Source organism: Phacochoerus africanus, chromosome 14 (assembly GCF_016906955.1).
Source record: "Phacochoerus africanus isolate WHEZ1 chromosome 14, ROS_Pafr_v1, whole genome shotgun sequence".
Lineage (NCBI taxonomy): Eukaryota > Metazoa > Chordata > Mammalia > Artiodactyla > Suidae > Phacochoerus > Phacochoerus africanus.
Window position 1 is genome coordinate 1,421,340 of NC_062557.1, and position 24,340 is coordinate 1,445,679.

The following is a 24,340-nucleotide window of genomic DNA, read 5'->3' on the forward strand; positions in this document are numbered from 1 at the left end:
CAGGGACACAGGCACGTTGAACGAACTCAGAATTTGTAAAATCAAAGACAAATAGCTCATTAGAAAAGCGGCCAGAAATGAGCAAGCATTTCAAGAAATACAAAACAGGAGTTCCCATTGTGGCTCAGTGGGTTAAGAACCCAGCTAGTATCCATGAGGACTCAGATTTGATCCCGGGCCTCGCTCAGTGGATTAAGGATCTGGCATTGCTGCAAACTGCTGCATAGGTCACAGCTGCACTTCACATCTTGTGTGGTTGTGGCTGTGGTGTGGGCCAGCGGCTGCAGCTCCCGTTCAACCCCTAGCCTGGGAACTTCCATATGGCTGTGGGTATGGCCCTTACAAAAAAAAAAGAGATATGAATGGACAATAAAAATATGAGTAGATGATTAACCTCATTTGTAATTAGGGAGAACAGATTAAAGACTACAATGAGATTGCATTTTGCTCACCAGACTGGCCAAAAGGATACTACCAAATGAATGTTTGTGGCAGGGTGCAGCCAGAGCCCAAGATCTATGGCCCCTTGGCCAAAATGGGGCAGCCATGCTTTTGTAAATAGAGTTTTGCTAGAACACAGTCACACTTATTTGTTTATGTGTTGTCTAGGGCTGCTTTCAAATAGTCATGGCAGAGACTATGTTTTTTTTTTTTTTTTTTGTCTTTTTAGGGCCACACCCATGGCACATGAAGTTTCCCAGGCTAGGGGCTGAATCAGAGCTATCAGCCTACACCACAGCCACAGCAATGCCAGATCCTTAACCCACTGAGCCAGGCCAGGGCTCGAACCTGTGTCCTCATGGATGCTAGTCAGGCTTGGTTCCACTGAGCCACAATGGGAACTCCACTATGTGGCTTTTGAAACAGAAAATATTTGCTACCTGGCTCTTCCCAGGAAAAATTGACCAGCCTCTGGTGTTCCCGTCGTGTCTCGGTGGCTAACAAATCCGACTAGGAACCATGAGGTTGCAGGTTCCATCCCTGGCCTCGCTCAGTGGGTCAAGGATCCGGCATTGCCATGAGCTGTGGTGTAGGTTGCAGATGGGGCTCGGATCCTATGTTGCTGTGGCTGTTGTGTAGGCTGGCGGCTATAGCTCCGATTAGACCCCTAGCCTGGGACCCTCCATATGCCGCGGTGCAGCCCTAGAAAAGACAACCAACAAAAAAATTGTCCAGCCTCTGATGTAAACTAGCAAGAACTCTCATAACTACTTGAAGAGCGATTGGGCAATACCTGGTAAAATGAAGGTGTGCCTGCACATGAACCGGCAGTTCTGCTTCTACGGGTTTACCCTGGAGCCCCCCCAACACCCGAGAAGACAAGGGCCGTGATGTTCACTGCATCACTGTTTATAATGGCAAATAATTGGAAGCAACTCGGTGGCCCTCAGCAGGAGAATGGATATATATATTCCGGGCTATTTTATTATTGCTTATTTAAAAAAATGTTTTTCCACCGCATCCACGGCATATGGAAGTTGCCAGGACAGGGATCCTATCCCAGACCCAGCTGTGACCTACACCACAGCTGCTGCAATACTGGATCCTTAACCTGTTGTGCCACAGCAGGAACTCCAATTTTTTTTTTTTTTTAATTGTGGCTGCATCGTGGCATATGGAAGTTCCTGGGCCAGGGGTCGAATGGGAGCTGCAGCAGGGGTCTACACTATGGCAACACCGAATCTGAGCCACATCTGCGACCTGTGCTGCAGCCTGTGGCATCGCTGGATCCTTAACCCACTTAGGCAGGCCAGGGGTCAAACACACATCTTCACGGAGACTGGTCCTTAACTTGATGAGCCGCAACGCGAACTCCTCCATGCCCACTCTTCAGAAGTGTGTACGCTTGCTGAGGAACGCAGCCTCTCTGTGCTCAGCGTCCCACTCCTAAAACGTGGGCGCTAACCCCTGGAATCCGTTATCAACGCTGACACGAAGGTGCAGCCCCGGAGACCCGCGCATCTAGCACACTTCTCCCAATCGGTCTAGAGGGTAATTGTTGAAAATGAAGGCTTAAAGTCCTGCTCCTCTCCAGAAGGCGTGACGTGGCCCTTTCCCTCCTGCCCTCCACTGCCCTTCCGGATGGGGGCCACACGGGGCGAGCTCTTGTGCTCCAGACCATGCAAGACACGGCGCAGGACGCCGGCTCCACAGGGAGGATCTGCCGGGTGTAGGGACAGGGGTGCCCCATAGACCCCGCCCCCACCCCCCTCCGTGTGCGTCCATCCAAGCCCCGCCCCTGCAGGCGCCGAGGTCCGCCTTTCATTGGTGAGCGCCCTGCCCCGAGCTCCGCCCCTCGTCGTCACTTCCGGGCGGAGGAGCTCGCGGAAGGCGGAAGTGTGCGTGCCCAGGCGGCCGCCGAGCAGCACCGGGGTGTTTCTCCCCGGCTCCCCGCGGCTTTTCCCGGTCTAGGCTCGGGGACACTGCGGTGGCCCGCGGGAGCCAGCGGGGGACGAAGCTATGAGGCGGCCGCGGGGCCTGGCGGGGTTTGGCGGTTGACTGCTGCCGCCGCCTTCCCGCGAGACCGCCTCCTCCAGGCAGCGTCCCCCTCGGGGTCTCGCGCCCCACCGTCGTCCCGGCGCCTTGGACCGGGGGCTCCGGGGCCCCAGGCCTCGCGCCATGACCGCGGCCGCGGCCTCCAACTGGGGGCTTATCACGAACATAGTGAACAGCATAGTAGGGGTCAGTGTCCTCACGATGCCCTTCTGCTTCAAACAGGTGAGTCGAGCGGGCGGTGGTCGCCGCCCCGGCCGCCCCGGGCTCAGCCCGTCACGGGAGCCGGCGCGGCGGGAGGAGGGGACCCGGCAGCCCACCCGCCCCGGCGCCGCCGCAGAAGCCGAGGGAAAGCCCTCCGCGAACAGCTTACGCACCGTTGGTAACTTCAGACCGAGGTGCGACGTGTAGCGAGGCGATCTTCCAAAACTGGAGGGAGAGTGACCGCAGGATTCCGTGTTCGCGTCCTTTCTTGGCGTTTCTCGCAACTCTGATCCCACTGCACTCCTTTCCAGGAGCGCACAGGTCAACCCCAGGCCTTGGAACTAGATTGGGGTGTGGGTTCTGAGGGGGTGGCTAAATTCACCAGATTGGACACGTCAGAGCTTTGTGTTTCACTGTGGGCTAACCTTACCTTAATGGAAAACGTCTGAAGTATTAAAAAATTGGTGTCATTCCGACGTTAAATACTGCAGGAGAGAAACAGCCTTTTTTGAGGTATGGGTTTATTTGGCTTCTGTTTAATCCACAAATAAAGAGGCTTTTGGTCCTTTAGAAGAGGGAGGTTGACAGAGTTATCAAATTGGGTAACTTCTTAACTAAAAACGAACCTCTCAGCTTCCTGTGTGCCACACTGGAGGTGCCGCTCCCCCGGCCGCCTCGGGCAGGAGCTGGCCACGAGGGAGAGCCGACTTTCTTGAGGCTGGAGGAGGACCAGTGGGACACCAGGGGAGGACAAGTGGCCAGCAGGCCCTCAAAGACCAGCCTTACGTGGAAAAATGCGCATAAGATGATATTTTGGCCTTGACGTGGGCTCCAGTTGCTTCATCTTAGATTCAAGCTTTGCATTTGTCATATTTAGGATGCTTTGCTGTAAATAGCAAGCAGAAGAAAATGCGTTTCGGGTTCCGTGTGAGCGGTTGCTCTGACTTGCTTGGCGACCGTGTTGCTGGGGGGATGGAGACGGCGGGCTGACGTGGAAGGCCATGCTGGCGGCTTCTGGAACCTCCAAGGCAACATCTGTGTCTTGGCACGGGAGTCGCAGTGTGGGCCGGCCACCTCTGGGTGTTTCTGGAGGGACTACGTATCCCAGCGCGCACTGCGACGCGCCTGGCACAGAACTGCATCCTGGGATGTGTAGTTGGCTTGTCCTGCGTCTGTACCTGTACTGCCATCCTTCACGCCTGTCTGCCACGTGCCACCGCGGCAGGGCTCTGGGGATTCAGATTTGAGTGTCTGCCGTGGGCTGGGCACGAGCCTGCTGCCGGAGCGTTTAAGCACGGGCCCGGCTGACTTGCTGGGGGCGGGGGGGGGGGGGGGGGGGGGGGGGGTGGAGCTTAGAGGTGGGGGCTGGAGACCTGGCAGGGGTTTGCCTCGCCCTGAGGGCCTGGCCGAATTAGGAGCTGCTCTCAGTTGGACTCAGCATCTTCTCCGCAGGAAACTCCTCGGCCAGAACACCAGAACACGGTGTGAGGCCAGTGGGCAGTTTGGGGATGTGTGTTTTTCATCTGGCAGCCAGGTCATTAAAAAAAAACTTGGGGGTCGTGTTGTTTTTTGGTTTATTTGGTTGGTTGTAGCAATTTGAGTACTTGTCCAAAAGAATTAACATTTTACTGAAGCGTGTGTAACATGCATCCAGAAAAGCGAGTGCATTTTGGGTACACTCTGGATGACTTTTCGTAAAGTAGTTAACGAAAACAGATAGCCAGCCCCGAGATTAAGGAGCACACACAGCGAGCACCCCCCACCCTGCCTCCCCACTGAAGGTCCCCCTGCCACCTCCAGCGCCACCGTCAGTGTTGCCGGGTGCGACCGTCCCGTGAGTGGATCGTGTCCTAGATGCGCTTCGGGGTCTGGCAAGCGCTCCTCCACGTGTTTGTTCTTTAACTTTTGTGGGCAGGACGGTGCGGCCTGTTTGGAGCCCGTGCACAGGCTTTGGCGCTGGGGACGCGTCCCGCAGGCTGCCGACCTGCGCGCGGGCGGCCGGGTCGCGGGCTGTGTGCGCCTTGCGCTCTGGCAGATGCTGGGGGGAGAGTTGGTTGTCTCTTCAGCTTTTGGATCGCAGATAAACCTGCTGTAAACATTGGCGTACAGGCTTGTGCAGGAACACATGTTTTCATTTCTTTTGGGTAAACACCTAGGAGTGCAATTGCTGGTCAGATGGTGAGTGTCTGCTTAACTTACAAGAAAGGCGTAAATGTCATTTTTAATCTCTTCCTTCCAGAATGTGTTTATCGCTCAGAGCTGTTGATCCAAGTGGCTGGAAGGTGGTTCGCTGGAGGGGGTCTGCAGGGAGCTGGGGAGACTGGCAGCCCCTCGATTCCCTGAGACTCTGGGAGGGGCCGGGGAGGAAACGGTGTCCCAGGCGCTCTCTCTGGCTCACGCACAGGCTTGGTGTCCCTGGACAGCGCGTGCAGCTGCCAGGCCCAGGAAGCTGTAGGCAGGGGATGAACCAGAGCTGAGCTGGGGCCGCACCTGCCTGTCCGCGTGTCAGGTGGAGACTCCGGCGGTTTTACTCTGATGACGTCTCTTTTTGTTCCAACCCTTCAGTGCGGCATCGTCCTGGGCGCCCTGCTCCTGGTCTTCTGCTCTTGGATGACGCACCAGTCCTGCATGTTCCTGGTGAAAGCCGCCAGCCTGAGCAAACGGAGGACCTACGCCGGCCTGGGTGAGGACCTCGCCTCCTGGGGGCCGGGGGCTGGACCCTTCTCTGCCCTCCTGAAGAAGGGCTGCAAAGGGCCCTGGGGCCCTGGGGCTCATCCCTTTCTTTTCTTTTCTTCCACCTCATTCTTAAAGGGTTCCTTGAACAGCAGTGCCTTTTCGTATTTTGAAATTTAATGCAATTTTTAAAAAAACCGTTAATGTGAACACGGGCTTCAGCATTGAGGGATGCTCGTCTTCCTGGCTCCCGCTTAAGCACGCGCCCACCCAGAGCCCCCTCGTCCTTCAGGCGGCCCCGGCAGCCTCTGCGCCTCTGTGGACCTGGGTCTTGTCTGCTCTCCCACGTCCGGGGGTCTTGCTTCATGAGCCGCTCTGTCTGCAGGAGGGTTAGGGTGGCTGGGGGCGAGTCCCCGATGTCCTGGTGTCTCGAGGCTGCCGGCTACGGTTTTGTTTCCTTCCGTTCTTCTGTCCTCCTTTGGTCTCAGCTGAGGCAGACGGGCTGCTCTCTGCTTCCCTTCGGTTCGGAGCGGTTCCTGGCAGCTCAGCTCTGAGCGCAGGGTCCCTCCCACCCCCGCCCCGCGGGCCATGTGTGCAGGCTGCTTTCTCTCCGCCGCCTCGGAGCTTCCCGCGCTGCCCTCTCTTCTGGGGACATGTGTCGTGGGTCCTGACATACCAGCACCGTGTTCTCGGGCGCGGGCCCTGTGTGCGTCTGGGGAAGGTTCCTGTCCTCCAGCTGAAGCCCCAGCCCCCCCCCCCCCCCCCAGCTCAGGTGGGACCGGGCTGCTGGGGCCGCTCGCGGAGGGCCTGGCTCGGCCCCCAGCCCGAGGCTCTCACGGTGGCGAGGGGGCGGCATGAGGAAGTGGCGTGCCCAGTTCCAGGGGCCAAAGAAAACGCAAATGTCTGCGGGCCCCACGCGTGGGCTTTTGGCAGCATGACCTCGCTTTCCTTCCAGCCTGCCTGCTCTGCATCGGCACCGAGCCGCTAGCGTTGCTTCTGACCTCGGGCCGAAGGGGCGCTTCCCCCGTCTCTGTTCCGATGAGCACAGTGCTGTCAGACTCTGTTGTCAGAGTCACTTGGGGAGGTGAAATGTACCAGCCCCCCCGCCGCCCACCCCTGGGAGACCAGACTCTGCCTGGATGCCGTGTGCAGCGGGGCTGCGCCTCCAGGGCGACCCTTTCGCCCGCTGAGCGTCTCTGTGCAGCGGGGTTCCTGTAGCTGACGTTGAAGGGCTTGGCAGTGTCCTCAAGGAGGACGAGTGACCCCGGGCTGGGGAGCAGGGCTCTTGACCGCTGTCTGTCTGATTATGCCTGGAAAGTCCCTGGAAGGCGCACTGGTTGGTTGGGGGTGAAAGATTGAGGGACACTGCCCCATGGCCACCCTTCTGCAGGGCTGGCTGGAGCGCCTGCCTTGAACTGCTCGCAGTGACTGCAGCCCGCTTCTCCCTGCCAGGAGCAAAGAAGATCCGAAACCACCAGTGGTCCCTGGTTGTGCCTTTGGGACCAAATGAGATGGCTCAGTTGTGGGAACTCCCACAGTCCCCCAGGCCCAGTCAGCAGCCCCCGGGCCCCTCGTCCTAGCTCGGTCTTGGCACCATCTCCGAGCTGGAGAGACCCCACTGCTTGGAAAGGAGCCCAAGACAGGAAGAGAGGAGAATCGCGGGCAGCTCTCCCTCTCCTCCTGGGCCACGTCCCCCTGCTTGTGAGCCTCTCTCCCTTCTCCGTCTTCCCCTGGCCAGGAGCTTGCCCTGCGGCCAGGGAGGGGGCCCAGGAGGAGAGCACAGGGCCTCCGTCAGCCGAGCCCCCGACACACGTGGTCTGCTGGGTCAAGGAGCAGGACCGAGGGCCTCTGTCCAGCCCTGGGCACGGTGCGGGGGGGAGCTGCGGAAATTCCTGGCATGGCAGGTGCAGCTTGAACACACAGCCTCTTTAAACTGCTATTGCTCCGAGGAGAGGGTGGCGGTTTTCTCTGATCTGCCGCCCAGCCGTGTGTTTGTGTTTGCGGCAGCTTCTCGGTGTAGTTCGTCCCTGGAGGAGGCCACAGTGCTGTGCCCTCTGCCCTGGCCATGTGTAGGCATCGCTGGAGGATGGACTGTGCTCCTCCAGGAATCCCAGTCCTGGTGGCGTCTTTGCTGTTGCTTCATATGTGTGTTTCAGGGTGTTTGGTCTGTTGCTTTGGGGCTGGTTGTGTGATTTGATTCCCTTTACCTGCTGCTCCCTTGCCCGGCTTGACCTGCTCTCGTGTGACTTTTCCAGCCCCTGTTTCAGAAGATACACAGCTGTGCCAGAGAGTCGCCTACCCCTCGAAGTCACGGCGCCGGCCAGGCTGCTGTGACCCGGGCCCTGCCCGCCGAGAGTGTGGCCGGGCCTCGCCGCAGAGCTTCCACTGTGCGGGCTGCTTCAGCTCCGCATTGGCGGTCCCGTCACCCGCCCGCCCAGGTTTCTGTGGCCCTGGCCAGCCTGCCGCCCACTCGTGGGCCCGCCCCAGCCTGCCTGTCCGCGGTTGTATGACCTGCGCCTGTGCCTTGAGAAATGTGGGTCGTAAACCCAGGCTTGCCGGCACCTGGGGCTCCCCAGCCTCCACACTCGGCTGCCTTTGGAGAAGGAAGGGGGGGCGGCTGGGCCGCAGCCACATCGGCCATTGGCTCTTGTGGCTTAGATGTCCCTGAAATGCGAGGGGCATTCAGTAGTCTGCAAGCCAGGGGGCCAGAGGGACTCCCCCACACAGTGGCCCCGTGCAGGCCGCTATCCCTGCTTTGGGCAGTGCCCTGCCACTTCCTGAGTGGTTTGGAAGCATTTTCAGACTTATCCACGTCCGGTGGCCGGCATGTTCCCGCCCTCCAGCTCCCTGCCCAGCCCTGGCGCCGTGCGAGGAGGGGAGTCCTCGTCCTGCTGGACCGTGGGGTGGGCCGCAGGGGTGCTGGGCCGCTGCTGGGTGTAGACGTGTCCTCTGCTAGAAGCAGCCCCTGTCAGGAAGGCAGGGCCCAGGGGCGCCTCCCCACTGGGGAGGCTCTGTTCGCAGGGGATGAGGGCACAGGCCCGAGAGCACCTGCCCCGTCCCCTCGCAGGCACCACGTGTGACGCCAGCATGAAAACCCGTAGCCAGGTCCCATTGGTGTGGCTGCCAGGCCTGGATGCGCTGGCGTCCCGCTGGCCCGGAGGGCAGCCTCTGCTTTGCTCGGCGGCGGCTTTCCTTTCCTTTCCTCTCTTCTCTCCTTTCCTCTTTCGTGTGTGTGTGTGTGTGTGTGTGTGTGTGCATGAAAAACCAACTACCTGGTTTTTCCCTGGCGGGGTCCTTGTTTTCTGAGGTTTGTGCTTGTGGAAGGTGGATCTGAGAAAAGCACAGTCCCTCACACCCGTGGACCCGCACACCGCCGCGTTTCTGTCACCTGCCTTGTAACGCTTGTCCGTGGTGGCGTCTCGGCGGCACCGTCTGACTGGGCGTGCCTGTGCCTTGTCTGTCTTTCGCACCAGCGCTGCACGCCTACGGAAAAGCCGGGAAGATGCTGGTGGAGACCAGGTAGGTGTGGGCCTCGGCTCGGCGGGGTCCCTGTGCCTGGCCCGCGGCCAGAGGCGGGCGCGGGGATGGCGGCAGGGACCCCCGTTTCGGCTGGGGATCGGTGTATAACGTGACGCGTTACTTACTAAGTCGTCGAAAGTTGAGTTCGTTGTGCCCTTAGAATGACTCGTGTCAAGGCTGAAGGCCTTGGTTAAGTCTAAGAAAAGTGTAGGAACGCAAAGCCCTGGGGACACAGTGGGGGGCTCCCCCAGCTGTACTTCGCCCCTGGGTTCTGGTCCTGAAACCTGTGGGCCAGCCCCCTGCCCCGCCCCTGCCCGGAACGCTGTCGCATAAAGGTGGCATTAGACTGGAAACATCCTGTCCTCGCTTTGGGTAAAATTTTATGAGATGAAAAAAAAACGGCTGGGAAATTGCACTTCTGGGCTGCCAAGTTAGGGAATTGCAGCGGGCCAAACCCCTTTCTGAAGCAGCGGATCGTTCTTTTAACGTGCCGCACACCCGAGCGTTTTCGTAGCCCCTGAGAGGACGTTGAGGCGCTCGCGTGGAGGGGAAGCTGTAGCAGCTTGTAGATGAGAGTTCCGAGTTGTTCAGGATGCATCCCGAGTAGCATAGCAAACGCCGCAGAACACGCCCGAGTCCTGGAAGCTGTGCGGCGTCATCCCCGCGCAGCCCTTCCGCGGGTCGCTGCGTGTCGGCGGCCACCCAGCGGGGCTGGGGCGCGTCCGGGTGGCCCCGGGGTGGGCTCCCCGTGCAGACGCGCCCGCGCGCTTCCTCGCAGCATGATCGGGCTCATGCTGGGGACCTGCGTCGCCTTCTACGTCGTGATCGGTGACCTGGGGGCCAACTTCTTCGCGCGGCTCTTCGGCTTTCAGGTAAGACCGTGCGCAGGGGCTGGTGCTGCGAAGGCCCGTGGCTGCTGGCAGGGCGGCCCGTGGCCGCTGCGAGGCCACCCTCTCGGGCGGGAGCGGGGGAGTGGGGGGCGGGGGCGGGCCTGTGCCCAGGGGGCGACGCCTGGCCCTCCCTCCAGGTGACAGGCACCTTCCGCGTGCTCCTGCTCTTCGCCGTGTCCCTGTGCGTCGTGCTCCCGCTCAGCCTGCAGAGGAACGTGCTGGCCTCCGTCCAGTCCTTCAGCGCCATGGCCCTCATCTTCTACACCGTGTTCATGTTCGTGGTGAGCGGCGCTGCGGGAGAGGGACGGGGGAGGGACCGGGGGGGGGGGCGGGACGGGGGCGGGATGAGGGGGCGGGACGGGGGGAGGGACGGGGAGCTCCCCGTTTCACAGCAAGGCCTCTTCTGGGGGGTTTGTGGCCGGGAGTCCGCCACCAGCCTTTTGTCACCGGGGGTGAGCCATTACTTTCGAGTGAGTGTTTACCACCGGCTGGACGGGGGCTGCGGCGTGGAGTTGAGGCCGCGAGCGCCCCTGCTCCCGAGCGCCCCTTCCCAGGGAAGGTCAGACGGGGTCACTCCTGCGGGAGCAGAGCCTGAGCATCCGTGCTGGGCTGTCCCTAGGAGGCCATGCACAGGGCGACGTCCCCTCCTCTCCAGGCAGCCCTGCTGTCCGTGGGTTTGTCTTTGAAATCATGTCTGTGCAAGACTGCCGAGGACTTGCCAGCTTGGGGCCTCTGGTCCCTGAGGCAGCTGGGAGGGCACGGCTGGTGGGCCTCACTGCCGAGGGCCCCTGGATGGGCAGGTGTCCCCAAGTGCCACCGCAGAGGCCGGCGAACCTGGGACCGCGTGGGACCCCCGGCCCCTGCAGCTGGTGGACAGGCTGTGCCGTGGGGGGCCCCATGCTGCACACCCCCCCAGCCATGCAGGCAGCGAGGGCCCGGGCCGATGTGTCCACTGCCTGATGCTGAGCCCCCCCCCACCCCCCCAGATCGTGCTCTCCTCCCTCAAGCACGGCCTCTTCGTCGGGCAGTGGCTGCGGCGGGTCAGCTACGTCCGCTGGGAGGGCGTCTTCCGCTGCATCCCCATCTTTGGCATGTCCTTTGCCTGCCAGTCGTAAGTGCCGCCTATACAGGGGTGGGGGCGGGGGCTGCGGTGTGGGAGGGGAGCACCGTTTCCTTTGCCGAACGGTCCAGGCCGCGTGCTGGACCGACCCCTTGGCCTCTCCCGCTCTGGCTTCAGGGTGGGGGTTAGATGTTCACCGAGAGAGAAATCCGCTCTGTTCCCAGCACTCTCTCTCGGCGAGAGCGCCCGGCTTGCCAGGCCCCCACGGGCGGCGCTGGGGGAGGCGGGGCAGCCCCAGCCGTCTGATCACAGAGTCCCGAGCGGTTTGCCAGAATTTAGCGGTTCGTGTGAGAACAGTTAGGAGGAAATTGCACAAACGTTGACTCCAGACGGTTGCTGGGCTGCTCTCGGAGGACCGTGTGCGCACGTGCGCGCGTGTGCATGAGCTGCGTGCTCGCAGGCTCTAAATGCTGACCAGGCTGTTTCCATGATTCCAGCAGCCTTACCTTCTGCAAGGGACAGGAGTCTGTGATTGTCGCCTGGTTAGACGGGAACCCCTCCCAAGAGACTTCGGTCCGGTGGAGGGGGGGTGGGAAAGGCCCCTGGGCAGGGCGCTGGTGGAGCAGCCCCCGAGGCTCCAGCGGGCATGAGCTGTGCCAGTCGCAAACTACGTGACAGATGAAATTTGTTCAGACTGTTGTGTTTACACCCACGCGAGGATCCAATCGCCGTCCCCCCACCGTCTCTCCTGGCAGCTGCGTCTCCGCCAGACCGTGCTCCCCTCTTGCTGTTAACGTCCGCGTTACAGTCGGTGACAGAGTTGCACCGTTTTGCCATGTACCTAGTTACCGGCTGTCCTTTGTGTCCGCGAGTTTGCTTTTGCAGAAGGCAACCCCGCTCGGGCTTTTCAGCAGTGGCCGCTCTGCAGTCAGGCGCGTGCCCTGGGTTTGGCTCTCAGCTCGATTACAGCTTCCTAGGGCGTCGCGAGCGCCCATCCCGCTGCTCACAGGGGCGAGGGGGCTGCAGATCTGCCCGCTTCCCCCTTGGGGAGCGGTGCCGAGGGGGTCCAGAGCTGGGCATCTCCAAGGGCAGAAGCGGCTCTTTCCCCTGCGTGTCTGCCCAGGACTGTGCGGGCTGGGGGTCCTGCCCGCACGGCTGGGCTCCTTGCCCTGCGGCCCAGGGAGGCGCCGAGAGCGCTGAGCATGTGGAGCCCGGGCTGTGCGGGGGGCACTCAGGTAAACTGAGTCACGGGGCCGCTCAGCCAGGTGGGCGGGCTGCCAGTGCCCTGCGGTGCTGGGGTGGACCACCGTGGGGTCTGGCTCCTGCCATCAGGGGTCCCTGGGGTGCCGGCAGGATTGGAGGAGGGCTTTCCACGCCTGTCTTTCCCACGCGCTGAGCACAGCCCCTCCTCGCGGTGTCAGCAGCTCCCGGCAGGGACTTCTGGGGCCGAGGAGAGTGCCCCTGCCTTGGGATCTGGTGTTGGGGCTCCTGGAGTGGACCTTGCTCCGACCTGGGGAGCAGGTCAGCGCCTGGATGCTGGTGCTGGTTCCTCTGCAGGTCCTCTGCCTCCTCCTGGGGCTGCAGGGACCTGGCGGCAGCCACCTGGTGCCCTCCACCAAGCCGAGGCCGAGGCCGAGGCCGTGTCCGTGGTGACTTCTGCCTCCTGGAATGGCTGCTGGCACAGTGTGTGGGGCCAGGGACAGTGCCAGCCCTGTCATGCAGTGTGAGCAGCCTTAGTGGGTCCTCTCTGTTCTCCTTTCACTTTTTCAGGTGGTTTTGGGCTTTGGCTCTGCCGACTCTTGTGCTTTTCATTTCTGTCCCGATGCGCCCCCTCCCGGCCTCCCGCGTGGCGTGGCCACTGGCCCGGGCTCCGGCTGTCCCTCACTCTTGGCACAGCGTCACCCTGCTTCCTCCCCTCAGGGCTGCACCTCTGCCAGGTGACCGGTGCCTGCCTGCCTGCGTGCCATTGGCAGAGAGCCGGGGGACGCCTCCCTTGCACACCCAGCAGCACTGCCCTGCTGGCCCTGGGCCGTGGGACTGAGGCCGCTCCTCCCGACGCCCAGCTGGGTCCACGCCTGTTCTGAGCCCCTTGCTGAGGCGCTGGGATGGGCAGGCGGCCCGGCTTGTTTGTTTAACTTTCATTCTTTTGACAGCAATGCTCTGAACCGCTTCCTGCCTCCCCTGTAAACACGGGCTGCTTCAGCCCAGCCCGGCCCCCGGAGCGGGTACACTCCTGCTGCGGTGGAACAAGCGGCCTTTCATCCGCTGGCACTCGTGAAGCGTTCTCAGGGAGTGCGGCGGAGGGCGCCGAGCGCCGTCTCTGGCACAGCCAGGGCTCAGCCCGGCTCTGCGTGGCCAGTGGGGTGGGGAGGCGGGTGTCCGGGGACCTGGCGAGGCGTGTCCTCTGGATCAGCTCCCCGAAGGCGCTGGGTCTTCTGCAGCCAGGTCCTGCCCACCTACGACAGCCTGGACGAGCCGTCGGTGAAAACCATGAGCTCCATCTTCGCCTCCTCCCTCAACGTGGTCACCACCTTCTATGTCACGGTAGGAGCCCCCTCGTGCCCTCCTCGCGCCCGGCCCGGCCCCTCCTCCCCGAGCCCCCGCGCGGCTCCTGGGCCTGCGAACTGTTCGGAGGTGGTGGCGTCCCGGGCCTGCGCTGACCCGCCGGGAGGGTGGAGAGAGGGCACGGGGCCAAAGCCCACAGGGGATGCCCCCTCTGGTCCTCCTTCTCCCGTGGGTGGTTTTCTCACGTCGCACGTAGAGCTGCGACGTCGGGCTCGTCTCCCTGAACCTGGTTGTTCCCCATTCTCGTTGGCTCGCGCAGTTGGGCCGCCGGGCCTCCGCCCGAGGGGAGCACAGCGTACCCGTGGCTCCCCGGGTTGGGTTTCCAGCCAGGTCAGGACCAGCCCCTCGGCGAGGCGCGTGGGGCGTCCCGCACCCCTGCCCCGGGCGCTGGCCGCCGCTGCCCCTCGCCGCCGCCGCCACTGCCGCCCTCCCGCAGGTGGGCTTCTTCGGCTACGTGAGCTTCGCCGAGGCCACCGAGGGCAACGTGCTCACGCACTTCCCGTCCAACCTGGTGACGGAGATGATGCGCGTGGGCTTCGTGATGTCCGTGGCCGTGGGCTTCCCCATGATGATCCTGCCCTGCAGACAGGCCTTGAACACGCTGCTCTTTGAGCAGCAGGTAAGGGACGCGCCCGGGCCCCAGGTGCGCTCTGCTCTGGCAGCCTTTGCTGGTTCCCCGTTTTCCTGAGCCGTAGTCGGCAGAGCTTTTTGGTTCTTTCTGGTCTTTTTAGAGCCACGCCTACGGCCTGTGGAGGCTCCCAGGCTAGGGGTTGAATCGGAGCTGCAGCCGCCGGCCTCCACCACAGCCACAGCCACGCGGGATCCTTAACCCCCTGAGCAAGGCCAGGGACTGAGTCTGTGTCCTCGTGGTTCCTAGTCAGAGTCGCTTCTGCTGAGCCCCGACAGGAACGCCTCTGCGGCGCTTTGAAAAGCCTCTCTCGTGGCGTTGGTCTAGAAGGAAGGCGGAAGGGCTTGCTGCCACGTCTTAGCGCCAAGCAGCAGTTCGCACTGGTGGCCGCTCTGGGCGCGGCTTGTGGCTCCCTCAGTTCTGGTCGCAGGTTCACATCTGCAGGCCCGCCTCCTCCCGGGCGGGCCCGCCTGGCTGTTGGTGGAGCCCTTTAGGAAAGGATTCGCCTCACAGAAGAGTGGAGAGGAAATTGGGCGTTTCAGAACCTTTTTTTGTGTGTGTGTCTTTGAGGGCCGCACCCGTGGCATATGGAGGTTCCTAGGCTAGGGGTCGAAGCAGCACTGCAGCTGCCGGCCTCCACCACAGCCGCAGCCACGCCAGATCCGGGCTGCATCTGCAGCTGCACCTGCGACCTCCACCACAGCTCATGGCAATACTGGATCCTTAACCCACTGAGCGAGGCCAGAGGTCGAACCGGCGTCCTCGTGGTTCCTGGTTGGATTCGTTTCCGCGGTGCCATGGTGGGGACTCCAAACCCTCTTGTTTTTATTTTCCTTCCTGCAGCAAAAAGACGGAACCTTCGCTGCTGGGGGCTACATGCCGCCCCTGCGGTTCAAGGCCCTCACCCTCTCAGTTGTGTTCGGAACCGCGGTCGGTGGAGTCCTGATTCCAGACGGTACGTGGGCTGCCCCAGCCTGGCCTCCTGCCGCCCCCCCCCCCCCCCCCCCCGCCGGCCTGCGGCTGCCCGGCCCCACCCAGGTCTCAGCCGTCTCCTGGGACGTCCAGAGCCTCGCTGCCGCCATCCTCTCTGGCCTGAAAACGTCTCCAGACTCCCAGGGCTTTTTCCTTTGAGGCCCCGGGAGAGGCTTGGGAGCAGATGCCGGCTCGAGGGCCGCAGGCTCGGGTGGGGACACAGGCCCGGTGCGGGGTGAGGGCTTACCAGGCGGCTCCTGCAGGGGCGGGCTCCCCGCCGGCGGGGAAGCCGGGCTCCTGGCCCCTCGCTGTTCTCCGTCGCACCGTTAGCTTGGACCCCCTGGGTGTCCCTGCTCCCCGCGGCTGTCCCAGGGGGCCTGGAGGTGCCTGGGTGCGGCGGCTCCAGGCCCCGCTCGCAGGAAGCTCACCGGCCCCGCCACTCTTGTCTGCAGTGGAGACGGTCCTGGGCCTCACGGGCGCCACGATGGGAAGCCTCATCTGCTTCATCTGCCCGGCTCTGATCTACAAGAAGATCCACAAGAACGCGCTGCCCTCCCAGGTGCGTCCGCGTGGTGCTCGGCCCCCTCGGGAGGGGGGGGGGGAGGAGGCCGTGGTCGCTCTCTCTCAGTGCCGAGGAGGTGGCCCGTGGGGCTGGGAATGTGGGTGTGAGCCGGGGGAGCAGCCAGCGTCCCGGGGCCGCCGAGCCCCGCATCTGCGTGTCCAGCACTGAAGCGCTTCTCCCTGCGGTCCTCACGGCGACCGGTCTCCGCCCCGGCCTCGTCTCCATCCTCCCGAGGTCGCCCCCCACCCCGCGCCCCCGCCTCACTCCGGGCTGCCTTGTGGGCCTCACCTCGCCCGTCCTCCCCTGTTAGAGCAGAACCAGCAGCTCGTCCGCGTTTGAGAAGGTGTCTGTAGGATCTGGGGATGGGGTGCCTGTGTCGAAGCGGGGGGCCTTCTCCCCGGAGCCGGCGGGCAGGTCGGCGCCGTGGCTCCACAGCCCAGCTCGGCCTCGCCCCTCCGTCCGCCCGCGGGTGCTGGCATCTCTCCTTCCGTGCACTGGCTGTGCTCTCGGTTGTCGGGTATTTTCTGAGGTTCCGGGGACAGGTTAGGAGTCTGGGGTGCATGCGGCAAAGCGCGTCGCTCGCACGTGCGGCTCTGTTGTGTTTGCGAAGTGAGCAGAGCCAGGGCCGGGCTGGAACATCCCAGCGCCCGCCCCTGGTGCTGGCGCCCCGCCGTCTTTCCTCCACGAGGGTTGCTGCTTGGTGTCTTGTGACGTTTTGGAGTAAGTTTGTCTGCCTTTCACGTCGGCATAAGCGGAGGCCCACGGTTGGTGCGGGCGGGCGGGTATCTGGCCTCCTTACTCTGCGTCCCGCCCGAGATCCCCGCGTCGCTGCCGCTGCCGCTGCCGGGGGCCCTGCCCTGGGACACCCCGCCCTGTGAACTGCCGTCGCCGGAGCCCCGCGGCTGGCCGGGCTGCCTGCCGCTGCACCGGGTGCCTGCACTTTTGTTGGTGGTTCACTTCGGTGCGGACGTGGTGGCCCGGGGGTTAGGTCTGTCTGGTGTCAGCGCACTTGGCCAGACTCTCTCTGGCTTTGCAGAGTGGTCCTCAGGCTCCACCCCGGAGCGCCAGGTGCTGCGGCGTCTCTCGTCCGTGGTTCAGCTTCTAGCCTTTCCGATGGATGCTCAGCGGCACCTCCTTTGGGTTTTAATCCGCAGCCCCCACGTGGCTAATGATGCTGAACACATTTTCACACACTCAGTAGCCCCGTGGCTGTCGTCTTTTGCGGATACCTTTCAGTTTTTGCCTTTTTTTGTTTGCTTTTTAGGGCCATACCTGCATCGTGTGGAGACGCCCAGGCTAGGGGTCCAATCGGAACTACAGCTGCTGGCCTACGCCACAGTCACAGCTGCAGCAGCATCGGATCCGAGCCGCATCTTCAACCTGTTCCACAGCCCACGGCAATGCCAGATCCTCAGCCCTCTGAACGAGGCCAGAGGTTGAACCTGCAGCCTCATCGACACTAGCTGGAATCCTTTCTGCAGTGCCACAACGGGAACTCCGCCAATTTTTTAAATCCATCGTGTTATTTGTTTTTGTGTTACCGATTTATGGAGGGTTTTTTTGTTTTTTTTTGCCATGCCTGCAGCATGCGTAAGTTCCTGAGCCAGTTATTGAAGCCATACCACAGCAGAATCCCAAACTGCTGCAGTAGCAACCCTGGATCCTTAAGCCCCTGCACCACAGGAGGACTCCTTGTTGAGGTTTTTTTAAAAACTGTATAAGACTTTTTTCAAGGAGTTCCCACTGTGGCTCAGCGGTAACAAACCCAACTAGTGTCCATGAGGACACAGGTTCGATCCCTGGCCTCGCTCAGTGGGTTAAGGCTCTGGCGTTGCTGTGAGCTGTGGTGTAGGTCGCAGATGTGGCTCAGAACTGGCATGGGTGTGGCTGTGGTGGAGGCTGGCAGCTGCAGCTCTGATTCGACCCCTGGCCTGGGAACTTCCATATGCTGCAGGTGCAGCCCTACGGAGACCAAAAAAAGAAAAAGACTTTTTTCAGAAATATATAGTACAAATGTTTTTTTTCACTCTTGGCTGCTTTTCACTTTCTTAACAATACCTTTTGATCGACAGATGTTTGTAGTTTTTTAAACGTGGTTCAGCTTTTGAGTCTTTTTTTTGCAGTGTGCTTTTTAAGTACCATGTAAGAAAACATTGCTCCTTGAGGGTCTTTAGTCAGTCTCGCCTGTCCTTTTGTAGACGCCTCTTTAGTTTCACTCTCTCGTTTAGATCTGGGCCCCGTCTGGGATGCTTGGTGTGGGGCAGGGATCAGGGTTTGTGTCCCTGTGGCTCTCCAGCTCAGCAGCACCCCCCTCGTCCCAGCGTGGCCACGGCCCGTGGTCGTTGGTGTCCCGCGCACGTGCGAGGCTGGGCACCCTGCCCCGGTCTGTGGGTGTCTCCGGCAGCACGGCTTCCCCGTGTGGTTGCTGAGGCTTCGTGGCGCGTCTCGAGGCCAGCGCCGTGGTCTCCTCAGGACGGGACTCGCCTGTCGGCTCTTGGCATCTCCAGCTCAGCGTTAGAGCTGGCTTCTCAGCTTCCCCCAGACCAGGCTGCTGGCCGTCGGCCGGGGCTGCAGCCCGCTGTAGATCGCAGACTTGACCTTGTTCCATTCGCAGCCTTTTCCCTAATTTCCTTCCCTCCCTCTTCTTTCACCAGCGGCTTCTTTAGATTTCCAAACCTTGGGGGGTTTTCGAGTGATGCGTTTTACTGATTGGACAAGACGGGCTGAAGGACTTGAGCCTGACGCTCCCTGGCACTGGCTTTGCCGCCCAGCCTGTGCCCACAGCTGTTGAGTGGGCCACCTGGTCTGCAGTTGTCAGATGAGTTAGATCGAGTTACTGGCTGATTTTAGTATATTCTGTTTTATCTCACTGGGCCACAAGCGTGGCACATGGACGTTCTGGGCCAGGGATCTAACGCACGTTGCAGCCGTGGCAGCGCCCGATCGTTCACCGCTGTGCCACAAGCGGACTTCCTGATTTTTGGGTTTTCCACATTTTCACTGATTTTTTTTAATCTTCCTGTGTATCAGTTATGAGAAAGGTGTGACAGTTCCCACTGTAATTATAGGTTTGCTCGTTTGCCCTTCCGTTCTGTCAGTGTTTGCTTTGTGTCCTTGAGCTGTGTTGTTAGGAGCATGCAGTTCTAAGGCGATTTTCTGTGATTAAAAGGACCCTTCTTCAGAGTTCCCTCCTGGCACATTGGGTTAAGGAGGAGGGTCCCTGCTGTGGCACGGGTCCGATACCTGGCCCAGGACCTTCCACATGCCACAGGTGCAGCCAGAATAAATATGTAAAAAAGTAAATAAACAAGGTGCTCACTTCCTGTGAAACTGTCTCTTCCACCTTTTGCGACGCTTCCCTCCTTAGAGTCGGCGTGTCTGACGTGGTCTCGCTAACCCCGCCGCGTTAGCTGTGTTTGGGGTTTGTGTCTCCACCGGGTTTTTGTCATCCTTTCTCTTTCGAGCTCTTTCTGTCTTTATATATATATTTTTTTGTTTGTTTGTTTGTTTGTTTTTCATCTTTTTGCTATTTCTTGGGCCGCTCCCGCGGCACATGGAGCTTCCCAGGCTAGGAGTCTAATTGGAGCCGTAGCCGCCGGCCTCCGCCACAGCCACAGCCACGCCAGATCCGAGCCGCATCTGCAGCCTACACCACAGCTCACGGCAACGCCGGATCCTTCACCCACGGAGCAAGGCCAGGGATTGAACTCGTGTTCTTATGGTTCCCAGTCGGATTCGTTAACCACTGCGCCACGACGGGGAGCTCCCTAAGGTGTGTCTTAAGTAGGAGCAGAGAGTTGGCTTTTGTTTTGACTTAGTCTGTTAGCAGGGGTGTTTCAGAGTATTTACAGGTAATGAAATTATTGATTGGGGGATTAAAGCTTCCATCTTTTTGTTTTTTATTTGTCTCGTTTTTTTTCTGTTTTCTGTTTCTTTCTTACCACCTTTTGGATAAATCAAGCGCTTTAAGTATTTATTGTCTTTTCTTAGCTGGTTTATACATTTCTGTTCTACTAGTGGTTAAATAAGACGGTTTAATATGAATCCTTGGCTCCCTGGGCTTGACTATAAATTAGTCTTTTTGCTTTTGTTTTTAACCATGTCCCAGATGAGGCAAGTATCTAGTGATATTTTAACTTCATTTACTCCCCTCTGGCCTCTGGTGCTGTTGCTTTTGTGTATTTTAATTTTACGTGTATTTTGTTTATTTATTTATTTATTGTTTTTATGGCCACACCTGTGGCAGATGGACGTTCCCAGGCTGGGGGTCGAATCGGAGCTGCAGCTGCCAGCCTACACCACAGCCACAGCCACGCCAGAGCCTTAACCCACCGAGCAGGGCCAGGGATCTAATCCGCATCCTCACGGATACTGGTTGGGCTCATTACCGCTGAGCCACAAGGGGAGCTCCATAGTTTTTGTCTATATTAACCACCGCAAGACGTCACTCTCACAGTTCAGATGAGTGGTGTTAGCCGACGTGGCCCTTTGCACCCTCTGGTTCTCTGTGGCCTGGCCCTGCCCCTGGCCTGCTTGGTGCCTCGGGGGGTGTGAGCAGTTGTAGAGGCTCTGGGTGACATGTCCCCTGTCCAGCAGCCAGAGGGCGGGCAGAAGGCCTGTGTCCATGAGCGGCCAGTCTGTTTCAGGCTTGCCCTCAGTCCTGGGGGTAGCCCTCCCTGGATCTCCACGAAATGTGGCTGCCCACGGATCACTCAAGGCTCTGCTTAGCGTTCATCCTCTTGGCACCTGCTCTCGGCCTGTCTCCGCGCAGCTGGTGGCTGGCACGTGCCCCGCGGGAGAGCTGTGCCCGGAACGTGGCTGCGTCCTCTGAGGTCTGCTCTTCCCCAGGGTTGTAGCGCCCCTGGTTCTGGCTGCCGGGGGGCCGCACCCCTGACGCCTCTGCGTCTGCAGGCTCCAGGCCGCTGCTCTGCTGTCCGTGTTGGCACCGCTGACTGGGAGGCCCTTTGGTGCTTGGGTCGGTCCTCTGGGGTCTCACCCCTCAGGTCGCAGCTGCTGAGGTCACTCGCCAGTGTCTTCAGGGGGGGTTTTGGTGAGTGTGGGGGCCTCGTTATAGTAGGAAACTAGCCCCTTGCCCGCCAGGTTGCAAGTGTCGCTTCCTCCCAGTTGGTCAAGTCCCAGTGTTTAGTCCATCAGATTCTTTTTGGGGAGAAAAAAGTTGTCCTTTGAAGGACCGCTCCTTCCCGTCTCCCCCGCGGACCAGGCCCCTCGGCGGCTCTTGGCCGTGGTGCGAGGCCCTTGCCCCCCTCTGCCTCTCCTGGCCGTGTGGGGAGGCTCTAGGTGCCCACACTGGTTTTTTGCCCGCTGACCGCCAGCGTCTCTTGGGCGTTTCAGCCCCTCTCTAGCTGCGTGCCTCTCCTCTGCACCGTCTCCCCGACTCGGCCGGGCCAGCCTCCAGGGCCCACCTGTCGAGCGTGGCGCTGGCTTTGGCTTCATGTGTAGAAATGACTCACGCACTCGTACGTCCCCATGTGTCTATAGACGGGAACACGTGGGATCTTGCTAAAGAAGCCTCTCTTGCGAGTGTTTTACTGTGGGCTTTTATTTATTTATTTTATTTTTTGTCTTTTTGCCTTTTCTGGGGCTGCTCCCGCAGCATGTGGAGGGTCCCAGGCTAGGGGTCTAATCGGAGCTGTAGCTGCCAGCCTACACCACAGCCCACGGCAACGCCGGATCCTTCACCCACCGAGCAAGGCCAGGGATCGAACCCGCAACCTCATGGTTCCTTGTCGGATTCACCAACCACCGCGCCACGACGGGAACTCCCACGATGGGCTCTTGGATCAGGAAAGCACGTTGAATCATGTTAACTACCATCCGCCGAGGCGTTGCTTCCTCCGACCCTGTGTCCGGGGGGCCACTGCGCGACAGGCCTTGAGCGACTGGCTCACCCGGGCCGAGTGTTTGGGCGCGTGCTGCTGCCGTTTCACCTCCGAACACGGAGCTTTTGTCTTTTGGGGAAGATGCCAAGCGGCACCTGCCTGGCAGGCGTCCCTCCTGCCCGGGTGCCCCACTGTGATTCCCACGGGAGGCACAGCCACCGAGCGCTCCGGCCCAGAGATGCCTGGTCCTGGTTCCGGGGCCTGGGAAGGAGCCGGGGAGCGGGGCGCGGCCTCGTCTGTGCGGGAGGAGGCACGGAAGTCCCGAGAGCCATCCTCTGGGGCTGAGCAGGAACCGTGAGCGCCCACCTGGCCCTCGGAGCGTCGGGAAAAAACTTTGCCTGCTGTCAGCAGCCTGTGCTTTTACCTTCAACCCCCAGACCGCGAGGCTCTTCCCGGTGCTGGCTCGGGTGGAGGAACTGCCACCCGGAATTGCGGGCCGCGGGACTTCTTGGCACCCGCAAAGGCCCGGGCAGCGGGGAGCCCTGAGTGCGAGCTTCCCCTGCATCCTGTGCCCCTGGAACAGGCGGTGGGGGTGCCCTGGGGACGCAGCGAAAGGAGCTGCCCACCCAGCACGTGGCACCCGGCCCAGGGCTGGGGTCCACGGAGCACCTGCCACCCCTGGTCACAGTGATGTGGAGACCCCTGCGGGGCTGGGTGTGGGGTCGAGGTGGGGCTTTGTTGGCCGTGTGTGTTCCGTGTGCGCAGTGGGCAGAGGCGTCCTCTCGGGGGCCCCGTGCTGCTCTCTGGCGTGGAGCTTGGGGCCCCAGCCGATCGGGAGGCAGAGGGTCACTGCTGGAGCGCCGTCCTGGAGCTGGGGGAGGTCGGTGTGGACTTGTCGGGCTGCCCTGTGGACTTGGCCAATACCCGTGCCCTTTCCAAAGCCCGGCCCACCTGGAGCTGGTGCTGCCGTGGGCCGTGTGCCCACCCTGGCTCTGTTGGACTCTCGCTTCCCAACACCTGCCTGCTTGCAGGACGTGACCTGGTCACTGTGGCAGCATCACCCTGGACCTAGGTCCACAGTGACAGGCCTGGCCCTCCCATGACCTCACAGACACCTGCCTGGTTCCCCTCAAGCTGGGGTGGCTCTGGCTTCCCTGCTGGGGGGGTTTTCCTGAGCCTGTGCCCTTTCTTCTCAGGAAAGGGTGGCCATTTGGGATGTGTGGCCACTCACAGAGGCCCTGGCTGGGTCCGTGAGCTGCTCGCACCCAGACGGCGGTCAGCTGGCAATGGCCCTGCAGAGCCCGGGGGTGGCTTGTACGCTGGGGTGTCGGGAGGCAGGTAGGGTCCTGGGGATGGGAGGGGTGGAGGCTGCTGCCGGGCGGGGGCATGGGCGGGGGTCTTCACGGACGGGGGGTGGGGGGGCAGGTGGGCCCGGGCCGCGGGCCGGGGCGGGTGTGTAGTGCGCGGTGCCAGGAGGACGTCGGGCTCCCCACGGGCTCTGCGTTGTGAGTTGACGGAGGTTTGGCGTGTCCTTGGCCTTTTTCAGGACCTTGCTGCCTTAATAGAGTTAGTATTTATCATGTGTGTGATGTGTTTCTTTGAGGCCAGAAAGCCAGGGGTTGAAATGAACCACTCAGGAGCGTGGATGAGGCGCCGCCTTTGGCTTGTCGGTCTCCCGTGGGACATTTGGCGACGTCCCCTGTAAAATGACCCGGAAAGCGACCAGCCAGAGGTCGTCCTCTGTCCCAACCGTCGCAGGGCTGGAGGGGAGGGGGTTTGCTGGCTGGTGACGCCCAAGCTCGTGGGGCCTGGTGCTCTCCTGGGCCGGCGCCTGAGCTCCCTCCCCGACGGGTGTGTTTCAGGGCGCTCACCGGTCTTGTCCTCGTGCGTCTGGGACTGCGGGGTCCCAGCCGGGACGTGAAGTTCTTTCTGTTGTTTCTCAGCCATCAGCTGGAGGAATAAAATTTCTTTTCTTTTTTTTTTTCAGGGCCGCACCTGCAGCATATGGAGGTACCCGGGATAGGGGTCTAATCGGAGCTGCAGCCACCGGCCTACGCCACAGCCACAGCAACGCCAGATCCGAGCTGTGTCTGCGACCTACACCGCAGGCACAGCAACGTGGGATCCTTAGCCCACTGAGCAAGGCCGGGGATTGAACCCACAGCCTCAGGGTTCCTAGTCGGATTCATTTCCACTTTGCCACAATGGGAACTCCTAAAGTTTCTTTTTAAACTTTGTAAAACCACTCTGGTCACCTCTGGACACCATGAAGCTCTGTTTGCTGGAGCAGGCGTAGTGCGCTGACCTCTGAGCACGCGGCTGCAGCCGTCCGTCCGCACATCTGGGAGAAAATAGCTTGGGGTCGAGGGCAGGGGTCGGGTGCGGGGTTCAGCATGCCAAGCTGTTCATCGTACAGTTTCCGACTCGGCTCAGACCCAGGGGCTCCATCTGGCGGCACCCCCTCGTGTCCCTGACTGAGGCCAGCGGCTGGGCAGGGCCGGAGGGGCCCCGGAGCGCAGGCACTGGCCAGGCCCCGTGAAGTGTCTCGGTGGGAGCAGATCCCCCCCCGAGGCGCCTCTTGCGGGTTGGCGCCCGCCTGCGGGGTGCAGGCCCTTTCCTGCGGTGCAGGTCTCTCCTCGCTAATCGTGTTGGGTCTGGGAACGCCTCACTGGGTCATTTGAACCCATGTTTTTTAGAGTCGGCATGCTTTCCAGAAAAGGTTTGGGTTCTGGCTCCCCAGGCAGGCCGCCTCGCGGCGCCTCTCTGCGGAACCAGGGGGCATCCCCTGCATCCCCACCCTGAGGGAGCCGGGCCGGCGGGCTGGCCGGGCTGGGTGGCGTCTGCGGCTGTGGCAGCTGAAGTGACACAGACGGCAGCGGCCCAATACTCACGGGGACTGCGGTGAGAGCCGGACTCAGCCGACCACCCCGGAAT

General features: G+C 61.2%; 1 protein-coding gene across 4 annotated transcripts in view; it reads left to right on the plus strand.

Moving 5' to 3' along the window:
* The first annotated feature begins 2,320 nt into the window (after positions 1-2,320).
* SLC38A10 (solute carrier family 38 member 10) overlaps positions 2,321-24,340 on the plus strand; it is a 34,001-nt gene continuing 11,981 nt past the window's right edge. For all 4 annotated transcript variants that reach the window (XM_047758991.1, XM_047758993.1, XM_047758992.1 and 1 more), the window contains exons 1-10: positions 2,321-2,718; positions 5,263-5,380; positions 8,844-8,889; positions 9,668-9,761; positions 9,917-10,060; positions 10,766-10,890; positions 13,281-13,383; positions 13,841-14,023; positions 14,876-14,987; positions 15,457-15,563. In XM_047758991.1, the coding sequence (XP_047614947.1) occupies positions 2,620-2,718; positions 5,263-5,380; positions 8,844-8,889; positions 9,668-9,761; positions 9,917-10,060; positions 10,766-10,890; positions 13,281-13,383; positions 13,841-14,023; positions 14,876-14,987; positions 15,457-15,563 (1,131 nt within the window). In that variant the 5' untranslated portion in view covers positions 2,321-2,619. The remainder of the gene's footprint in view (positions 2,719-5,262; positions 5,381-8,843; positions 8,890-9,667; positions 9,762-9,916; positions 10,061-10,765; positions 10,891-13,280; positions 13,384-13,840; positions 14,024-14,875; positions 14,988-15,456; positions 15,564-24,340) is intronic.